This window comes from Callorhinus ursinus, unplaced genomic scaffold, assembly GCF_003265705.2.
Source record: "Callorhinus ursinus isolate GAN/ISIS: 27379988/994484 unplaced genomic scaffold, GSC_fseal_2.0 scaffold24, whole genome shotgun sequence".
In the NCBI taxonomy this organism is placed as follows: Eukaryota; Metazoa; Chordata; class Mammalia; order Carnivora; family Otariidae; genus Callorhinus; species Callorhinus ursinus.
Window position 1 is genome coordinate 6,758,923 of NW_027397086.1, and position 15,054 is coordinate 6,773,976.

Sequence of the window (15,054 nt, forward strand, 5' to 3'; positions counted from 1 at the left end):
TGCCTTCGGCTCAGGTCATGATCCTGGAGTCCCTGGATTGAGTCCCGCATCGGGCTCCCTGCTCGGCAGGGAGTCCGCTTCTCCCTCTGACCCTCCCCCCTCTCGTGCTCGCTCGCTCTCTCTCAAATGAATAAAATCTTTAAAAAAAAAAAAAAGCAATTTTCCACCTATAATCCTATTTATGAAGTATGCTTTGCATTTATGTAGTGCTATAAACATAGGTTGGTTGTTGCTCTTTTATCTTGGCTTCAAGTTTGAATAATTTTTAATTTCTTTTGGGGTTATCGATATGATTAACTAGATTTACTTCAAATTTGAAAGATCCTGGGGTGAAAGGTTAAAGATGTTTTATCCCTTTGTTGCCACACAATGGATTTTTGAAGTTGGGAGATCAGAGATGGTACTGAGCTTTAGGCATTAATGACTAACTAGTATGTCAGAAATATTAGTGTCCAGAATTGTGTTTCTAATAAAAAGTAACTTAGAAGTCATTTAGAGAGGGGCACCTCGGTAGCTTGGTTAAGTGTCTGCCTTCAGCTCAGGTCATGATCCAGGGGTCCTGGGATCCAGTCCCACATCAGGCTCCCTGCTCAGCAGGGAGTCTGCTTCCCTCTTTCCCTCCGCTCCTGCTCTGTCTCTCTCCCGTGCACTCTCTTGAATAAATAAATAAAATATTAAAAAGTAAAAGTCATTTAGAGAATGTCTGGTAGGTTTTTTTCCTTTAAGTGGTCAATTTTAGAGAATTAAGCCAAATTATTTTGTTTTTAGGATTTCTTTAAATGTACATTTTTCTGTTTATAAAAACTTATTTTCAATCAGAAAAGTAGAATGGAGGGAAAAAATCATACATAATTCTCACACTTAGAGATAATTACTGGGATAAAATAGACTAAAATGTGCTTTTTCAGGTATGTATGTATCAGAATAGCTGAGCTCATTCTGAGAATACAATTTTACATTTTTTTAAACTGGCATTTGCCCATCATAAAATCTTGATAAACATTTAAAATGCTCGCAATATACCCTCATTGAATAGGTGTGCCATAATTTAATTAGTCATTCTCCTGTGGTTGGATTTTTAAGTGGCTTTCTATTTTGTACTATTTATTTCTGGCCCTTTCTTAGGATATATTTCCAGGATTGATCCAGAGGGATCAAGGCCCTTCATGCATCCATGGTGTTCTATTTTTATATGGGGGTTTTCAAAGAGAATAAAGAAAAGATACATTCTGCTGCTTGTGGGCATCTCTTGGTTGCATCTGCTTCTTACTAATGGATTTCCTGAACAGAGCTGACTTCTACTGTTCCATCAAACCATCTGTTGAGGATGGTATGAGGCACTTTCTAAGACGACCTCAGAAGCTTTCTGACCACGTTCAAACAAACTCCTTGGTCTGTAAGACTCTTTTTCAATCAGTCTTTGAAATGAATGAACAAAAAAATCTCTGTCACTCTCCCTACTCTTGCTGGGAGCAACTTAAAATTTTTCAAAAGAAGCTAGTTCTTGCCTAATTATTTATTCATTCATTTAAAGTTTTATACTTTGGTTTTCACCTGGTTGGTAAAGTTACTCTAGCTGCTTCTGACATGGACATCTTGGATTATTCAAGAGGAAGTTTCTAAGTGGATCCATCTGAGGTGTGGATTTCTTGGACTCTAAGGCCCTGCTGTTTTGGGAATGTCAGGGTTTATTCTTTGAAATAATGTCCATTTCCCATCTATCTGGGTGTTGCAAAGCACATAAGTGCAAAGGTAGGGTTTTTATTAGCCCTAATGCTCTAAATACAAGTTCTTTTGTTTTGCCTTTGTCGCTCTTTCCGTAAAGAGTAACAGAGTATGATAATCTCTTTCAATCTATAAGATGGAGGATAGTACTAGCTACTTTCAGTAAGAATTCATATAAAGCACCAAGCCATTGCCTGGAATAAAGATTCAATAAATGGCAACTGACAAATTATTTTACATATTTTCTTATATGTATGCATTTTGAAATTCCTTTAACTTCTAGGCCGAATGAAGAGTTATCAATAATCGTTTCTGTTACTTTAGAGAACCAGAAATTGTAAAAGAAAAATGTCAGAGGTTCATCAGTACATGCGGTTTTCTGAGAAATGCCTGTACTGTATTTCCATAGAAACACTAGTGACCTCTGGCTTCTCAAATCGAATTGCTTTCCTAAACTGTTTTCACCTTCTGATTCTATGGCCGCAGCCTTGAAGCTGTGTGTACTGTTGTTACTTTTTTTAAATGTCATAAAATTGAAATGTCATAATCTTGGGCTAGATTTTCTGCCTTCAGTCTGGTTTCAAGGCTATAATTACAAAACTAGAAGCCTGAAAAACTGTATGAAAGGTGATGCAGGATGATTAGATGGAAGTTACTAATGTTTCCATAGAAATATAGACACTTCTTGTGACATTTAAGTTGAGCAAATATGTGGGTACAATAGGTTATATAATTCAGAATCCTTGGCTTCCCTTCCCCCTACTCTTTTTTGCCCCTAAGATTTCACATTAAAATGACGTTGGGAAAAGGGCATTGTTTCTGTTGCAGTTTTTAAAATGTGACCTTGACATTTGTAGGTGGAGAAAAGGAACTATGACTTGAAGCTCCGCCAGCCAGCTAGCTTTTGCTGTATGGATTTGTGGTGCTATGTCCCTGCATTCAAAAGCATTTTCTTTTATTTCTGAAGTATGGTTTGTCAGGTTGCCTATGAGAAACAAAAGCTAATGGCCCAAGTGGCACTCCTCTCACTGGATAGAAAGGAAAGAGGCAGATGTGAATTTAGGCTCAGCCAATTCAAAGAAAATTGTTTCGGTATCTGCTTAGTTCTGGGGCTCACTTACAGGCTGCAAACCTGGTTGTAGGGCAGGCCCTGGTCTGACTTGCTAATGTTTGTTTATCTCCCCCTCCCCCTGCCACCCTCCCCAACACACACATTTCTTCTCAGCCTCTATCCAAGCCATTCATTGTACCAAAAGGAGCCTAGAAGAAGTTGGGCAAGAACCCTGAAAAAAGGAGAAGAGTTCCTAGAATTCAAGGAGCTGAGGATAGTTTACCATGTTTATGTTGGCTACCCCTGAAGAGCTCTTTTTAAAATTTTTTTAATTTTTAGGGGCGCCTGGTTGGCTCAGGTCATGATCCCAGGGTCCTGGGATCAAGCCCCACATTGGGCTCCCTGCTCGGCGGGAAGCCTGCTTCTCCCTCTCCCAATCCCCCTGCTTGTGTTCCCTCTCTTGCTGTGTCTCTCTGTCAAATAAATAAATAAAATCTTTAAAAGAAAATAATAAATTTTTTTAATTTTTAAAAATTCCTTGCACTTTTAGTTTCCTGGTTACATTTTTAAATTTTTATTTATTATTATTATTATTTTGGTTGAAATTTTGGAGCCACTGTATTGAAGTAGTCAGAGTTGGGCTGGCATTGACGAACTTCCTAGGTATATACATATATTTCCTTTCCTCAGTGACTCTTTTGCCTGTAGAATAAAACCCAAAAACTCCTCATGTATGGCAGTTAAAATCTTTTGTGATACGGTCCTGGCTGGGGCTTCAGTTAAATCAAATTATCAGGTAACATTCTGTTTCTGTTCTTTCTGTTCATGCCATTTACCTCCAGCTTCCTTTGCATATGTTTCTCAGATAGCCCCGTTTGTCTGGTGAATGCTTATTCCTTCCACATGCCTCTAGCCCCATGGATGCTGTTTCTGCTCTCACTAATATTGATCACAGCTATCAAGCACTTTCCACTGACCTAAGTGTATTATCTCATTGAATCCTTACAACAATCTATAGATGAGGAAATTGACTCAGAGAGGTGAGGCGACTTCCTGAGCTAACATAATTAGTAAGTTATGGTACCAGAACTCAAATTTATTCTGTACCCAAATTCTCTGTACTACTTCCCAGTTGCATATTGTCCATCTCTCTCCATCCGTCTGCTACAGCGTGGGCATGTACTTAATGACATTTGAGGGAATAAGTGTATTTGCAGGCTGATGGAATTATTTTTCTGATAATATATATACTTATAAATTGGATAGTAAGTAACACTGGCCTACGCATTTCTGTATTTTGGTTTCTATAAAGCTGTAACAGAATCCAAGAGGTGGCATAACAAGTTTAAAAGGAGGGATGACATTTTTTTAGCCTTTTGTATTAAGATTGTCCATCTTAATAGGGACTGGCCTTATTAACTACTTTAATTAAAATGAAATAAAGTTTATGGGGCACCTGGGTGGCTCAGTCATTAAGCGTCTGCCTTCGGCTTAGGTCATGATCCCAGGACCCTGGGATCGAGCCCCGCATCGGGCTCCCTGCTTGGCTTCTCCCTCTCCCACTCCCCCTGCTTGTGTTCCCCCTCTCCCTGTGTCTCTCTGTGAAATAAATGAATACAATCTTTTAAAAAAATAAAATGAAATAAAGTTTAAAATTCAGTCCCTTAGTCACACTAATCACTTTCCAAGTGCTCGGTGAAATGTAGCTAGTGGCTACTGCATTGGAAAATAGAGATAGAGAACATTTTCATTATTGTAGCAACTTCTATTGGACATTGCTATTCTACATATTAAAGGCAATTTTTTTTTTTAAAGTGAAACTATGTTCTCTCAGAATTTGCTATTGTAAGAAATTCATTGTTGTGGCACTGTGGTTTAGTACTATTGCTTTTTGGAGAAAGAAACAGTTCCTCAATATTTACTGTGCAGCCTTTCTTGGGATCCAGGGACGTGTCTCAGCTTTGGGGCTAGAATATAATTAGGGCTGAGACCAGATCTGACTGAAAGAAGGACACAAGTTTCATTGGGGACCTAATCATGATCAGAGGAGACAAGGCAGATGGGAAACAGATACAAATGACTAGAGTTGGTTGGTTCAGAAAGGAGCACTGAATGACTGTTATACATCAGTACAAATCCTGGGTAAAAATTTTTAGCTTTTTGGTGGGGAGTGTGGAGAACAATTTCTCTAGAAGCTGAATCATGATGTGCTGTTGGAAGCACAGAAATCTGGAAGCGTAGGGTAGAGACATTAACTAACCAGAGCAATTTCAGAACCCTTTTAGACCCCTGACTTCCTTCTGGAAGTTCTGTTTCATTTCATATCTTACATTTTTTTTTTTAAGATTTATTTGAGAAAGAGAGAGCGCGTGCGCAAGCAAGCATGAGTGGGGGGAGGAGCAGAGGGAGAAGTGGATGCCCCACTGAGCAGGGAGCCTGGGCTCCATCCCAGGACTCAGATCATAACCTGAGCTGAAGGCGGGTGTTTAGCTGACTGAGCCACCCAGGCTTCCCCATATCTTACATTTAAAACAATGTGTAGAACTTGAATTACAGTTGACTGAGTGAAAAAAAAATCAGATCTCTTTATTAACTAAAACATTTAATGTAATATTTACAGGTTTTGTTTGTTTGTTTCTTGGATCTTGAAGCCAGTTTTTTTCTCCCCTTGTCTTCAAAGGTCCCTGAAAAGCTCATAGATTCAGTCCTTGTGTCTCTAGTGCCTAACTTGGACTTGAGTGGGTGTGGGAGAAAGAAGGGAAAGGATTGGAGACCTGACCTGAGCCCTGACATCAGAATGGTAAGAGAAGGCTCAGGTGGAGAAAACTGTGCAAAGGAATGGAGACTAAAGGTAAAGAGGGTGTTGAATTTAGGGAGCTACAGTGTAGTACCGTGTGCATGGAATGTACTCTGTTGGATGGTGTGAGAAGCAAGAGATAAAAGTTGAAGTGGTAGGCAGATCATGAAGGATATACATGTTTGTATAAATATACAGAAATACACATTTCTGTTTTGGGGAAAGATGTGATGTTTGGTTAGAGTTGTAGAATTTTGCCTTTTAAGAGTCTTGCCTTAATTTTGCCTGTGTGCTGCCAAGGCTTCAGAATAGACTGAGTGACTGGCATACAGTCATATTAAATCAAAACATTCCTAGAATAATATTTAACTTGATTTTTAAAAGACACATCATAGATTAAAATTGACTACAATTTCACGCTTAAATTTATTTACTGGCATTACCCATAGCTTTAATTGTTCACATTTGGATAAAAATGGATACTGATAGTTTATTTAGGATCCTCTTGTGGTAAATACATGATTTTATCCTCAAAATGGTAACTAAAGAAAAAGATCAGTAACTTTTTAATTTGTCTTTGTAGCCAGTCAGATTGAGGAGTCACTGATCTTTTTCTTTTTGCTAAATGCCTGTTGGAGAAAAGCTTGTCAACTGGATCTTCCTTTGTATAAAAGAAAATTCCTAGACTTAGAGCCATTTATTGATGATTACTTGCCACTAAGTAGGTAATTTATGTATATTCACCAAATCTCATGACGTTTGAACAGGAGGATTATTTCTACCCTCAGGAAATAGGCCTAGCGTAGTAAATTAAATAAAAAGAGCGGCAAATCCGGGATTTGAATCCAACTCTAACTCAGACCTATGGTAAGTCAATATAAACTTTGCCCTAAATTTCAGATTGCTGTGAGCACACTGACTTGGTGATACATACTGTCTTAGGAACCGATCTGTGTTTCTTGTCTGTCCCTTTTTAAAACAATTTAAGTCAGTAGCCAAAGGCCTTGGATTTCTCAGAACATTTCCTAATTTGTTTACTGTGTTATATTTTGTGAGGCAGATGGTTTTGGGGGGTATGTTCATGTATTTATGTGACTTAGGAATCTTTTTTTTTACTGAAAAACTCTGATATCCTTTGCTGTTGTGTTGAATGCATTGAACATATATTGGGGTTACTTCCAGCAGTGATTTGGATTCTTCTAGCTAAAAATCATTTTGCTAGCTAGATCTGGTTATTGAGAATCTGGGCGAGACTCTGAGAATGGTAGCCAGATCTAGCCATTCATTCCATTGACTTTTTGTCAGGAGGTAGGATTAACATTGTTTTACGTATCTCCTCAGGCCTCCTGCACTAGTGATGATCTGCAAAACCAGAGACAACATTATTGGCCAATGGTCTCAGGGCTGGATGGAGGGAATGTAGATACTATTACTGACATCCATAATCCTTGTGACCATTGGAGGAATTTGTTTTAGGACAAATATAAAGACTCCTCCTTTCCTCAGGGGGTAGCATGTATCTGGAATCGCTGCATCAAGCACTTTACAAGCTCAAAATATTAAAAGGTTCAAGAATCACAGCAAAAAAAAAAAAGTAATAACTAAAGTGACATTACGGTTCCATCCCAGGGCTTTGAGGATAAAGTCATGAATGGGTCAGTAGTTCTGCTATAAACTGCTCTTTGCTACCACGGACACAGCACTGGATAGGATGGACCCTAGTGATTGCTTAGTAGTAGCTCACATATGTTGAGCTCTGACTTTGTCAAGTACTGTAAAAGCCTTTATTTATTTATTTATCTTGTTTTATTTTTTAAAAGATTTTATTCCTGCGGGGGCGGGGGAGAGAAAGAGTGGGTGTGCACAAACAGGGGGAAGGGCAGAAGGAGGGGGGAGAGAATCCTCAAGCAGACTCCCCGCCAGTGCAAAACCCAATGTGCAGCATGATCCCAGGACCCCGGGATCATGACCTAAGCCGAAGGCAGATGTTTAACCGACTGAGCCACCCAGGTGCCCCTGTGCAAACTTTTATATGAACTATCTCATTTATTTTTTTCTTTTTTTTTTAAAGATTTTATTTATTTATTTGAAAGAGTGAGAGAGCACAAGCAGGGGGAGCAAGAGGAGGGAGAAGCAGGCTCCCCACTGAGCAGGGAGCCTGATGTGGGGCTTGATCCTAGGACCCTGGGATCATGACCTGAGCCGAAGCCAGACGCTTAACCATCTGAGCCACCCAGGCGCCCCTCATTTATTTCTTTTAACGGACCTATAAAGTAGATTCTGTTGTTAATCCCAACTTATAGCAGGGCTAGGGCCAGTCCTCCTTGTGTCATATGGACTGAATGTGTAGAAGGGATAAGTCTCCAAAGAAAAATCATGATGCCAATAACATAAGAATGGGGGGAATGATTGCTACGCAGATAAAAGCAATAGATATCCACTTTAATGATTTTTGTTAGTATTTTCTTTGTTTTTTTGACCCTCTATTTGTGTTTGATCTAGCTACCTTGAGTTCAGAATATTGTTTTCAGCAAATGCATTAAGTTTTTGCTAGTATAATTCATTTAAGATTCAGAATCTGAGGTCCAGAATAGGGAGTGTTTTGCCTAAAGTCATATCACTAAATCAAAAGAACTTAGGAGAGACCTAACTTTCCGATTATACTACCCTGCCTTCCCATGCTTGTCTCCTGTTTTCAAGTCAGTTTATATTAAGTAAATACTTAGTTTCACTTCTGGCAGGATGTCCTGTATTGAACCCATGCATAATGCTAAGTTATTTCCTTATTGCCTTGCATCTCTCTACAACTTTTCTTTTTTTTAAGATTTTATTTATTTATTTGACAGAAATTGAGAGACAGAGAGTACAAGCTGGGGGGAGAGGCAGAGGCAGAGAGAGAGGGAGAAGCACTCTCCACTAAGCAGGGAGCCCAGTGTGGGGCTCGATCCCAGGACCCTGGGATCATGACCTGAGCCAAAGGCAGACACCCAACCAACTGAGCCACCCAGGCGCCCCTCTCTACAACTTTTCTGATTCCCATCACCTTCATGTATGTAGAAACGCTTTGAAGTTGCTTTGAGGTGAGCCTTCTCAGGCATCTCAGCTGCTTTTAGCAGCTTCCAAACCTGCCGTTCCAGGTCCAATTCCCTTATTCAGACCTTCCACACAGTTTTCGTGCTAGACTTAGATTTTCTAATTCTGTGACTGTGATGTAGAGGTAGGGTTGTGTTTTCTGTTTAGTTTGTTCTGCATTTGAGCACCTTTCATAATGTATTGGCAACTGTTCTGGGCATAGAAGCAGCCCTACAAATGGTGGGGCATGGTTCCTAACCTTGAAGAGCTCACTATCTTGTGGAGGAGGCAGTTATTGAAATTGTTCCTGGGGTGCCTGGGTGGCTCAGTCGGTTGGGTGTCTGATTCTTGGTTTTGGCTCAGGTCATGATCTCAGGGTCCTGGGATCAAGCCCGTGTTGGGCTCTGCGCTCAGCATGGGAGTCTGCTTGTCCCTCTCCCCTGCTCCCCCCAACCCCTACCCCTCTGTTTGCGCACGTGCACTGGAGCTCGCTTGCTCTCTCTCAAATGAATATCTTTTAAAAAATTGTTCTTTTATCCTTTGGTGAATGCAGGATGGGCCTCTCGTGTTTTCCATGTTTCATAGTGGTGGTTGATATTTGAGCTGGATCTTGAAGGATGAATAGTTCTTTACCAAGTGGAGGGAGGAGAAGGAGGAAGCACAGGTAGGCAAGAAGAGATGTGGCATGTTTAGTGAATGGTGTGACCCAAACAGGACTATAGAAGACTTTAAAAGTTGTGGTGCTTAAATGATGTCCCTGCTGTTTGAATAGCTCTTTTCCACATGACTCCCAGTGGCTGGTCTGGCTTATGATGGCCTAGATATGATGACAGAAAATGCTCTCATAGGGGGTAGGAAAAAAAGGAAAAAAATAAAGAAGAAGAAGAAGAAAAAAATAAAATGCTCTCATATTCCTCTAGTTCTAGTTTTGCTCCTTTTGTTTTTTTTAAGTAGGCTCCATGCTCAGTGTGGAACCCAATGAGGGGCTTGAACTCACAACCCTGAGATCAATAGCTGAGCTGAGATCAAGAGTTGGACGCTTAACCGACAGCCACCCAGGAACCCCTGCTCCATTATTTTTGAATTGACCATTGAGATATTATAGTTGGTGTTTATTGAACAGCTTTGTGCTAGGCTTGTGAGATAATTTGGATATAGTTGTGAACAAGACAGCCAGGTCCCTTCTTCTGTAGAATAGTCTCATAGTGGAGTTAGACATTGAGCAAGTAATTTCTTGTTGATGAGTGCACAGAGCGTTATAGATAATTATAATAGGGTACTTTGACCTTGTGTGGGAGGCAAGAGAAGCTTTTCTGAGGAAATATTTAAGCTGAGGATGAATAGAAAGCAAACTGGAGAAAGTTATCAGTTACATATAGAACACCTACAGTATGTTTGCTCTTCACTATGCTTGATTTTTCTCCTTAGTGTGATAGCTACACACTAGTCAGACAGGTATAGCTCAGACTTTTTGGGCCTGAAATGGGCTTTGAGAGGTATTTATTCCAACCTGAACTGCATACTTACTAATGGAAAATTGCTTCCATTTGTGTGTGTAGGTAAAATTTTCAGCATTTGTGAAAATTTTAAGTAAAATTACCCTGTTTGATATTTTTCGTAAGTTCATATTTTGTATCTTTTGCTTTCTTTTGGAAAATAATTGATAATGTTAAGTAGAGCATGTCAGATATTTAGTGAATTGTAATCTTTCTATGAATATTTATTCCAACTAATATTGATATGCTCACTCAGGCCTCATCACTACCTTGCAGTAAGTGCAGTTACTCTTTCCATTTTTTTATATGATGATGATGAAATGGAGGCTCAGGGAGGGATATAAAGTAGCTAAATGTAATAGAGGTAGGACTCAAATCCAAATTTGACTTCTCAGTCTGAATTTTTGAGTGACCTTAGAGTACTTCATGAATTATAATCTTTTTTCCCTATTGTTTTCTCTTTAGGTTTTTGTCAGGATGAATTGCCAGAGCTTGACCCGGGCACTAGTAAGTTCTGAATGTTCCCCAGTGTTCGTGAGTAAGAAAAAGATGTGTGTGTGTCCTTTTAAATATATAACTTGAGGGTGTCATTGGTGGTCATATTGACTCATCTTACTTCACTTTGGTTTATAATTATGGGGAGGACATTCTATCTTTTCTGGTTACGCTTTCCTTTTTTTCTCATTATTCAGTGGTCAGAAATGTAATCATTTAGTAGAAAATTGGTTTGCTAAAAATTTCTATTTACTATTAATCTCCTTTTCCTGTTCTCCATCCTCCGTGAAACCAACAACAAAAATTGTGCTTTCATTTATGCATACATACAACCATGTAATATATTCATAACCACTTCTCTAAAGTACTGACTGACTTCGACATAATTTTTTTTTTTTCCTGAGATGACAGAGGGGTCGGGGAGGAGGACATAATTTTTTTAAAGGAGGGATTGTGCTTGGTTTAGGTATTTATACTCAATGACCTTTGTACCACAGTTTAATTTCTACAGCACCTTTATCTACATTAAGGTTAAGGTTATGGTTACGAGGGTGACTGTTTCAAGGTCTAATTAAATGATGCTTTTCAGGTCTCTGTCTTGATCCTAATCGTCATTGTTGCCAGTTGCTCTCAAAATGTGGCATACACCATTCTGGGATATGGTTATAACTATTAGAAATAGGACATGGGAATATCCAATTATAAAGACCTTGTTTTGCAATAATGCCAAAAGGTTGAATGATAATTCAGATTTGAGAATTCATGAGACAATCTAGAATTATTTTTTCTAGTTCTAGTACTTTTTAAGGTCATGGGACTGGCTATTTGTCACCAGTCTGCTGTTGATGTAAGCGGTAGAGTTTACCTTCTTACCATCCTAGCTAATATTGGCTCTCTGAGGGTGTGGACCTTTTCATATATTTTTCCCACATACCTTAACAGTATAAATATTCATGTCTGTTTAACTAGTACTTAGTAATTGCAAGACAAAATAAGTCCTATAATGCTTATCAAACAGCAGGAAAATAGAATTGTCTTTCTAGAAATTGTAAAGTTCAGAGTCAGCTTTGTAGGTAGTGTATGCTGCCAGTACCTATGAGTGAACAAAATATTTTCTCTTTGCCCTTCTCTTATGAATAGCCTTCATTTAGGAGGAGGAAAAAGGTAAATTCTCAGTTACCGTCCTTTCTTGGATTTTTTAACACTAGGAAGGACATTGAAATGCTCTGAAATCTTTGACAGAACTACACAAAAAATGTGCAAGATAATTGAGAACTCTGTTAAACATTGCATGCTGTCTCTACTCCAGGCTTAGTTCTAGGTTCCAGAGATACACAAACAAGTAAGTCTGGGTCCTCTCCTCACATATTAAGTTTATTGGAAAGTATTTACTTGTCTGGAATTACTTGAAGAAGCATTTTTTAGACCTCTAATTTAGTACATAATACTCAAACTTATTCTCCTTTTCTGCACTTAATAGCAGTTGAAAATAGCTCCTACCCATTTTCCAGGAAAGGCCCTCATTAAGATTATTATTGAATTATTCTTTCTTCTGGGCCAGGTAATCCTAACTCATTTAACATTTCTGCATAGAATTTCTAGCCAGATGTGGTGATTTACACACCTCTCCATTCCATGAGAATGAACAGATACTGAATCATAATTTTATATATCAGTGTAGAATAGGAGTCACCTAAAAAAAAATCACTTTTCTTTTAAAAAGTGTGCTTAGCTTATGTGGGCAATATTCTCAATAATCCCCATTTATCTTTGTGAAATTAATAGTGTTTTATTCCTCTCTCTTTTACAATATTATTATAATACTATTGTAATAACAAATGTGCAGAAGTAAAAATTTATCATCTCTGTCTCAGCCATCTTGGGGTTCAAGTGAGCATGACCAGCCATAACAAGTGATAGGAGACCTCAAGACTGATATAGACTGTATGTGTTGTCTTAAGTTGGTTATGAATGTTGATACTGCAAATTCCATGGCTTCTGACTGGGAAGGAATGATATTTTCTTTGTTAATGTTCTAATGACCATTAGATTGAGAACAATAGGGATTTCTCCCCGATGCCTCTTTGGAATTTAGAGGCCCCAGTGTCTCCTCTACCCCTCAAATTCTTGATAGGGAAAGCCTGCTCATACTTGCTTATTTTGGAACAGGAAATACCATTGTTGCTGATTTCCCATTGTGGTTGGCAGTGGTTGTAGGTAGCAAGTTTGGGTCAACAGGTAGGATGTGTTGGAACATAGATGAGGAAAAAATTTGATTATTGTCCTATTCAAATGGCTTTTTTCCCCCCAACCTTTTCTATGATAGAGCAGATGGGTAGCCATGCTTAGAATATGGGCAGCTGTTCACACTCTGGCTGCCTTCTTATGATTCCTGGGCTTCCTGGAGTCCAATGTTATGGCACAGGTTCAGGCTAAGTTCATTTCTACAAGAAGCATCTCTGTACCCTGCCCATTAGCATAAGCTAGGGACAAGGGCAGTCAAAGGTCAAGAAAAGTTCAAAACAGCATAACCTTTCTGTGCTTCTGTTTCCAAATAACCCCAGTCCACCCTGCTCCCCGAGTTTTTTCCTCAACCATCGTGTTTACCGTGTAGTTGTAAAACTCAAGAGAACAAGGACTGACTTGATACAAGGGAAGTTAGAGAATAGAAGTCATTGTTGCTTAAAACAGGAGAAATAATTGATTTATGTTTGGGGGCCAATCAGGCTATAAAACAGGAACAGTAAAGGGACCTATGACTTTAGGACAGATACTTGCTCTGATTTCTGTCCCACAGACAAGGAGCTCCCCAATAAAGGCTGTCAGCTTTCTAGGCTAAATTATTAATTCTTTTCATGCCTCTCAGGGATTGTAAACAGCACATAATACAGGAAAACAATTGATACTGTTCAGTTATTGGCCAGATAGAGGGTCAAAGGGTAAATAGTTGGATTAGCACCAGCTGTTCTTCCTCCTCCAGTCAAACTTTTGTTCCTTATTATCTATTTCAGCAAAGCACTTCCTTAGTTTTTGGCCTCTAAATAGTTAAATCCATTTCTTTTCTTGTAAATAATTATTGATCAGAATTGAAAATGCTCATATTTTAATTCAGTTTCCAAAGTTGAAAATGAGCATTCTTTTTGGTATGTGCTGACTATGTTGTTTGATGTTCAAAGGGTATTATCCCGAGGAAAGTAACTACTTGAAATTAGATTAGAAGCTTTTTAGCTATTTTTACCAACTGCTTGAAGATCTTGGTGTAGCTTGATTAAAAGAAAAAAAGTTGCCTGATAGTAGTAGGATAATGATAGTAGTAGGATATCTGATAGTAGGATAACTGATAGTAGTAGGATAACGCATGTTCATTGTGGAAAACACTAAAAGAAAAAAAAAACACCCCTGATCCCACCATCCGGAAACAACCATTGTTTCTTATTTGAGAATAAGTCCTTCCAGCTTGTGTCTGAGTTTGTTTTTTACATAATTTGGAATCATAATATACGTACAACTTTGTATCTTGTCTCTCCCCTCCTCCATCATTACATTGTGAGCATTGGTCCAAGTCATGAAACATTTTTCATAAATATTTTTTTTTAAAAGACTTTATTTATTTATTTGACAGAGAGAGACCGCAAGAGAGGGAACGCAAGCAGGGGGAGTGGGAAAGGGAGAAGCAGGCTTCCAGCTGAGCAGGGAGCCCGATGTGGGGCTCGATCCCAGGACCCTGGGATCATGACCTGAGCCAAAGGCAGTCGCTTAACCAACTGAGCCACCCAGGTGCCCCTTTTCATAAATATTTTAAATGGCAGTATAATTCATTGTAAGGGAATAACTTTATCATGATTTATTTAACTATTCTTCTGTTGTTGGGCTTTTAGGTTTCCAGGTTTTTCTACATTCTATAATACCACAGTAACATGTTTTTGTATAAATTTTTTGTCTGCATTTCAAATGAACCCTTTAGCATATAAACCAAAACTCTTCTGAATTAAGAGCATGGCCTCTGGCTCAAGATTATTTGGGTTCTTTTTGGCTTCAATATTTACTAGCTCTGTAATCTTGGCTAAGTTATTTCACCTCTCTGGGCCTCAGTGTTTTCATCTGCAAAATGGGGACAATAAAAATTTATTTCTACTTTACAGGGCTGTTGTGAGGATTAAATGAAGTAATATATACACACACGTATATTTCTGTTTACATTTAAAACCATGTTTGGCAAATGATAAACACTGTTAAGTGTATGCTATTCTAGGCTATGCAACATAGTGTTGAAATTCTCGGTCTTTCTATATTAATGGGCTGTTGTAACTGCACTTTATTCAATTAAACTAGCCTATGTTTCTTAGTGACACAAAGATAAATCATTCCAGATGTTAGCAGGTGTAGGTTACTGCTTCAAGTAAATAGTTCCCTCAGAG

General features: G+C 38.6%; 2 protein-coding genes across 6 annotated transcripts in view; one reads left to right on the forward strand and one right to left on the reverse strand.

Moving 5' to 3' along the window:
• OLFML2A (olfactomedin like 2A) overlaps positions 1 to 15,054 on the reverse strand; it is a 142,124-nt gene that overhangs the window by 59,926 nt on the left and 67,144 nt on the right. The window lies entirely within an intron of this gene.
• NR6A1 (nuclear receptor subfamily 6 group A member 1) overlaps positions 1 to 15,054 on the forward strand; it is a 222,642-nt gene that overhangs the window by 25,047 nt on the left and 182,541 nt on the right. For 4 of the 5 annotated variants that reach the window (XR_012382199.1, XM_025888328.2, XM_025888329.2 and 1 more), the window contains one exon: positions 10,607 to 10,648. The exons of the other annotated variant lie outside the window; for it this stretch is intronic. Coding sequence is in view for 2 of the 4 variants with exons in the window: in XM_025888328.2 (XP_025744113.1) it covers positions 10,607 to 10,648 (42 nt within the window). In the remaining 2 variants the exon portion in view is untranslated. Of the gene's footprint in view, positions 1 to 10,606; positions 10,649 to 15,054 lie in introns of those variants that run through there. 5 annotated transcript variants of the gene reach the window in all.